The following is a 6771-nucleotide window of genomic DNA, read 5'->3' as shown; positions in this document are numbered from 1 at the left end:
AGAGCCTGGAGTGCACCCGGGCTGGGTACAGAAGTGGTGAGGATTTCACTGATCCCACATTTAGGGACTCCTGGCAGCCCTTTTCCCCCAAAGCTGGGTCAGGCTCCTGTCTCGGCACAGCTACACACGGGAGGCAGCGAGAACAAAGCAGAGGTCAGACAGTGCTCTAACCAAAGGGGTAATTCTGACTCCATTAAAATCTTCACTCCTGTTTGCATGGAAGCAGAAGGCTGTGCTACTACTTATAAAGAGCTGAACCACCCTCAGGGTGATGCATAGCCCTTAACAGAGCTGCCATGCTGATTTTACAAATATTAGAGCAATGCCTCAGATTCAGGGTTTTGTGTGGTTTAACCTATCAACTTGGAAGCAGACCCATAGCTCTTTTATAGAGCTCCCCTTCCCTATATTTTATTTCTTTCCTTGGTGCCAGAATTGGAGCCAAAGCTGAGCTTAACAAAGCAACAGGCATGGCCATTCTTCCCTGCTCTCATTTACCCTGGTGAGAAGGGAGAAATTAATTGAAACCCTATCAAAACAGCAAAAGCTGTTTGCCATTTTTTGTGCTACGGAACAGTGTGAACCAAACATTCCCTTGAACACCTGCATTCACCAAACCTAGCCAAGAGCACAGGGAATGGAATTCAAACTCACAGGCTGGAATCCTTTTGTTCAGGCACCAGCAACAGACAAACACCATCTAAGATATTCCTTAGGCAGCAGCAATGGGGTGATGCTTGGGATGCAGGCAAGGTAAAAGAGTTTTTACCTCATTAAACACTCTCTTCTTTTCTTTGAGCCCCTGTTCCTGGATACATCAGGTACAGCAAAGCTCTTTGTGTCCCAGCAGCTTCTGCTTCATGTCCCAGCCCTGGCACAGCCTGGAGCAGGACTCCACAGCCAGGCAGCCTTGGGGCACAGAGGAATGGGGCTCTCCTCCCTCACTGCCTGCCCACTCCAAGCACACAGGAACCTGCACCAGGCTTGTGTGGGGCTTGCCAAAGCTTTGGCAGCACATGGGAATGGAGAAACTTGTTGTTGAAGCAGAAACCAAGGCCAGGAATAAYTCCTGCACCAGTGAGTGAGCTGTTGCTGACTCGTCTTGGGGGTCTGGGAGCCATCCCTCCTCCAGCATCTGCTTCTGCTTGTGGTGCTGATTTACTGCTTTAAAGCCAAACTCACACCATGGACTATTTGCTTCTAGTTTGCTGTGCTGTGTTTTCTCAGACCTCCTTCCTTTGCCAAAGTACTATTTGCACCACACTCAACCATGCAGAAGGTGCTTTAGATTCAAATCWAGTCCCCAGCTAGAAGGGCTCACATGAAAAACCAGATTATTATTAACAGAATTATTAACATTATTAAGACTATTTGGCGAGGCCATGTCTGTTCCTAACAAAGAGAAATAATGTGCTTTCCTACAAAGGTAAATATTGCAATTAATTTGCTCCCCATATTCACCTGTCCCACACTGCTCACAGCAGCCCCACAAGTGCAGAACCACACTGCTCCCTGCATCTCCTTTCTGGATTCAGAGAAGGAATTACAATGTGCACTGCGATTTCCCAATCACCTCCATCTACATCGGCTCTACCTTACCTTCCTTAAATCACATCAAATGTGACTGAGGCAATCAGAACATTTTCAAATMATTTTTCTTCCCCTTTCTCACYTSATACTCRAGAGTTTTTAKATGTAGGAAAAATCAATCTGAGACAAGGTTTAAGTGAATTTTATAGCAAAGACAAAAGATCTAATCAAGTTTTTATACTTAARTAGCCTTTGGATTTCCACGATGGCAAAATCTTCACAGAGATGCCCAAAATCAGCTTAAGGCAGCCACAAGAGGGAGTCTGAAATCTCCTGTTACTGCCCAGATGGATTCGGGCTTCTAAATTCTCCCAGTACAAGAGCACAACACTGGCTTAGCATTTTTTAATTTGACATGTGATTAGAAACTCTGGCAAAGCTGGAAGCCCACAGCTAACAAAAAACACTTCTCACAGGGCCAGGGAAATATCTATGTTGAATCTGTGTCTACTCTCCATCTGCCAAAAAAATGTCAAGACACATTCCTCAAAAATACKTTTATGGTCTTTACTCAGTCTTGACATCCACTTGTTCTAGTTTCCATTACAGCTCCAAAGGGGCATCTAGGTTTGAGTAAAGCCACAGGATTTTGAGTAGAAATAGCTACACACAGGAGCTGTCCAAAGAACCATGAAAAGCCTCTRGCAACACTTTTCCACAGAGATTTAGCCAAGAGATAAAGACAAGAAATAATTATCGCAGAGAGATTAATGAAGGAAATGTTCAAAGTACAGCTGAATTCTACTTGACTTTATCATTTCATTGTCCCCYTCTGCTGATCTTTTTTATACTTTCACCTGCCCACTTCTGCTTGAAACTGAAGAGGGAACCCAGGCCAGCAGGCAGTTAATTCTGACATTTCAACCATGATCAGTGCATCATTACTGGATCCCACACCTCTGACCCAAGAGGCTGTAGATMCAGCTGTCAAGAAATAGATGAGCAATCTTAAGCCTTTGAGGCTGCAGCATAAATCACTATTATTATTATTTTTTTGCCTACAGTACTAGCCAACTTAAGGGTGGGGTTCCTAACAGTCTGTTTAAAAACTTGCCCCCCTATTTATGCATGTCCTTTTCAGAAGAAATTTAATGGGAAAAAAAACTCTTCGATTGTGATTACAGGTTGAGTACTGGAATGTCCATGCCTGTTTATTCCAAAGCAGATGTTCAGCAGTGCAAYAGTTCATACAATATGCTGACAATAGTAAGTTATTAGCAGAATATGGTAAGAAAGATCTAAAAACTTTCTGATCAACTATTGGAGTGGGTCAGCAACCAAAGATCTGATGWGATACGTGTTAACATCCCAGAACAATTTATCCTCTGCTCGGCCAAACCTCATTTCACTCACTCAGCTGAATGTAATTAGGCCTCAAGCTTGTCCTAATTTCAGACTCTGCACAGAGGGGTTATCCTTCTTCAGCAGAACATGGCTGCTCTCAGATGGTGGCAGTGATCTGCAAGGAGAAACTGCAAAGGTGCAACCCCAGCTCACAGATTCAGACAAGGAGCTGCTAAGACAGCCTGGGATGTACATTAAAATGCAAACATAGCACCTGCTTTGAGTTTCAGTCAATGCACCCCAGCAGAAAGTAGCAAGAACCCAGAAGCCACACAGTGCACAAGCTATTTTTAGATAAATGTTACACAATTTTCCCTCTAGCTTCATGGATCAGAAACATATGCTGCAGCTATAGAAMCATTACAGTTTAATCCTACCTCAAACATGGAGATGGTAAATTTTCAGATCCTACTACCAGCAGGAACTCAAGGAGCAGAGCACAGTTCCACTCTTTGCCATGGTTCAGGTGAGACAATCTGACCCAGAGCAAGTTATACTGCATATTGCTTTGGAAAAACAAGTTCATTGGATTTTTTCTGACCTTTATAAGGTTTTTGCTATTGGGTCAAAGTGAATGCATTACTAGATCCAACTCCTTTGAGAAACATGATTTTCAGATACAGTAGAAAAGTCAAATTTTAAAAAGCTCACTAATTCCTCTATCAAAAGAACATCACASAGAAAAACTGGGAAGATCTGCCCCAAACCCTTTAAATCTGGGCCTTGAGACAACATAAGCTACTTTCTTACATTGCTTAATGGGGCACAAGATCCTTTAGGAGAAAACTTTTCCTTAAAGGATTTTCCTTGAAAATTTAATATGATATTTCTGGTGAAGTAGCTTGTGTACCCCCAATAAAACAGTCCAGAAAGTGAAAGTCACTAACCAATGTTGTATGAGCAACTGGAAATCACAACAGGGATCTTTACAGCAGAAACAGCACTGCCCTCATACCCAGCAAATGCCACAGATTCCTCTAATCCCTTGCTCCAAGACAGATTTGAGGTTAAACCTCTACAGGAGTCCCTTGGAAAATATGTACAATTATCAGTTGCAAGACTAAGGGAAGACATTAATGACTTGTTTGTTCCCAGAGTTTCCTTGATTCATGAGGCAATGTTCTCAGCAAGTAAATCMGTAAGTCTCACGCCAGTTTGTGATTGATGGGACAGCAGTCAAAGACTGGAACTACRTTTACACACATCACAGACAATCCTGGTACTCATTATCAACCAGCTGACGTTAGTTGTGCCCAGAGGGTCCCAAGGGCTGTATGACTGCAGAGAGCTCTGAGCAAAACATGGAAATGCATTGTTCTCGTTGCTACGAGTTTAAAGAACTCTGGTCAGCCATGTAATGGTTTGGGGCTCTTTAATTGTTAATACCCAACACACACCACACAATTTACATGTGCAAGTGCTAGATCTCTGCACTTGAGTTCACCAGGACCAGAAAAAGAGCCTGCTGCCAAAGGGAGAGGGCTTCAGCTCCCCTTCAATGGGTGGGTTTGGYTCTGGTCTGGGTCTAGAGTGATACACATTCTCAGGCAGAGGACGGTCTGTCTTCACCTTCGTAACCTGGAAAGAAATGCAAAGAAGTGATACAACTTCTCACAGCATTTAATAGCCAGGTTGAATAAGAACTACTGAGAAGAACCAAACAATAGTAAGGACACATTCCTTGTTCAGTTGATGAGAGCTCCTCAATACTTCTAAGAAAAGGGAAGGGAGAGATTTCATCACAACTATAGAGTAGCTCCATGTGAGTGGGAGCTTCATCCCTAAAGGAAAAATCCCTACACCAGRAAAAGCAAAAAGCAAGAGTTTCATTGTCTAAGAAAAGCACAAGTCTTCTGGAAAAGCAACTCTAGCAAATGCTGACGGTCTCGAGTCCTATTATTCCAGTGCTGAGTTCACAAATCACCATCTGACCAGGAGACGCTGGAGACCTGGTCTGGACAAAACATGCATAAGGAGGGAGAGCAGGATCTGCCTGTGTGGCCCAAAAGGTAAGAAGTTACCTTGGAGAGGTCTCCCAGGTCGGGTCTCACCCAGCCCAGTTTGTCCAGCACGCAGGAGTCGAAGGCTGCCTGCTGCTTGCGGCAGCGGCGCAGCTCCTGCTGGTTGGTGTAGTCGATGCACGTCCAGTACTCGGTGAAGGGCTCGGCACAGTGCGTCCGGATCCTCCTGGGGACACCACAGGCACAAACCCCTCAGTGCTCTTCTCTCTCCCATTCCAGCCTCAACTGCGACAAAGTCTTTGCAGCTTTTAGCTCTCAGGGACATCTAAACCTTCCATCAAGTCAGTAGYTGCTAGAAATACATGTGAAATTTCCATCACTGCAGCAACAATCAGTGACAACAGTAACTTAACTGATACATGGAGGGTATTTTTGCAGCTCCTCCACAGGARATCTGTTTTGGCAAATAATTTAGTTATACAGTGCTCTAATGCTTCCAAATCCTTTTGTATCTTAAGCTCAAGAAGCCATGCTTAGGACAGAGGTTTCAGCTGYTAGACTGGAAATGAACATGCCTGATAATTAAATTAGGTCCTTTATTAGCATTACTGGCACATGCCTTGGAGAGGCAGGTGGTRCATCCTGCTCAAGCTTTCTCAGTAGTTCACCTGTGAGACAGGGAGGATAGACAATGCAATGCTCCACTTGGTTTCCTGGKGTTCATAATAAAGTTGCAAGGTGCAGCAGCCTCACACCATTGCCCTGAGTTCCCAAAAAAAACCCTAAGCCACTTGCTCTGAAACAAAGGCCAAAGAGCTTCAAATGACAAGATAAATTCATATAWAAATAAGCAAGACAAAACATATGGCCTCTATCCCCAGGAGTTAAAGTTYAAGAAGCAAGAATAAAGGTTTTGAAGGCTGTGATGGCAGGAGTATTTTAAATTAAGAGTAATAGAATGACAGAATAGTTTGGGTTGGCAGGTACCTGTAAATCCATCTCGTTCCACCCCTGCCATGGGCAGGGGACACATTCCACTATCCCAGGTTGCTCCAAGCTCCATCCAACCTGGCCTTGGACACTTCCAGGCATGAGAGAGTCACAGCTTCTTGAGGCAACCTGTGCCAGGGCCTTATCACCSTCACAAGGAAAGATTTCKTCCTAATACTAATCTAAACCTGCCCTCTGTCAKTRTGAAGYCATCCCCCCTTGTACCRTCRYTTCACACCCTTGTCMTAAGTCCCTCTCCAGCTCTCTTGCAGGCCCTTCTAGTACTGAAAACTGCACTAAGGTCACCCCGGATCTTTCTCTTCCCCAGCATGARCACCTGCAGCTCTCYCAGCCTGGCTCCAYAGCAGAGGTGTTCCACTRKAACGAGTGACCGCCAGCGCTCGAATGACACTACCGGGCAAGGCCCCGCAGCACCGCCRCCTCCAGGCCCGTGGGGCTCGGCCGGCGTGTCCCGGCCGGTGGATGCTCACCTGAAGAACTCGATGGCGCACTGGTTCACCCGTCGCCCCTCCTTCAGGCACTTGCGCGGGTCCTTCTCCTCCCAGCGGCACAGCATGAACTCCTTGTTGGGCCCGTCGCACTGCGAGCCATAGTGGTGCGCCGCGGCCTTCAGCACGGACGAGCTCACCGCCACCTGCGGCGGGGCACAGCGGTGGGCGAGGGCGGGCGGGGAAGGCAAGCCAGGACGGGGAGGACCCCKCTCCCCCTCACGCACTCACCTCCTGCACCTCGAGCTCCTCAGGCGAGGGCACCTCCAGCACCCCGGGCATGGCGGCTCTCCTTGAGCGCCCTCAGCGCCCGCCCCGCACTGCGCGCGCGCCGCCGCCTGAGGGAGGGGGAGGGGGGCGGGGCCTCGGCCGGCGCG

At 46.5% G+C, this 6771-nt stretch overlaps 1 protein-coding gene across 1 annotated transcript; it reads right to left on the bottom strand.

The window, feature by feature from the left end:
• Positions 1-4287: 4287 nt before the first annotated feature.
• On the bottom strand, positions 4288-6737 carry NDUFA8 (NADH:ubiquinone oxidoreductase subunit A8). Its single transcript, XM_057372948.1, has 4 exons — positions 6626-6737; positions 6377-6540; positions 4956-5121; positions 4288-4512 (listed from the first exon to the last, which is right to left on the bottom strand). Exons 1-4 carry the CDS (start codon positions 6674-6676, stop codon positions 4375-4377), a joined length of 519 nt encoding a protein of 172 aa, XP_057228931.1. The 5' UTR covers positions 6677-6737; the 3' UTR covers positions 4288-4374.
• Positions 6738-6771: the final 34 nt, after the last annotated feature.

This window comes from Malurus melanocephalus, unplaced genomic scaffold (genome assembly GCF_030028575.1).
Source record: "Malurus melanocephalus ecotype Western Australia unplaced genomic scaffold, MMel_1.1 scaffold_181, whole genome shotgun sequence".
NCBI lineage: Eukaryota > Metazoa > Chordata > Aves > Passeriformes > Maluridae > Malurus > Malurus melanocephalus.
Note: the sequence above shows the minus strand (reverse complement) of the source record. Positions and strands in the feature narration are given on the sequence as shown.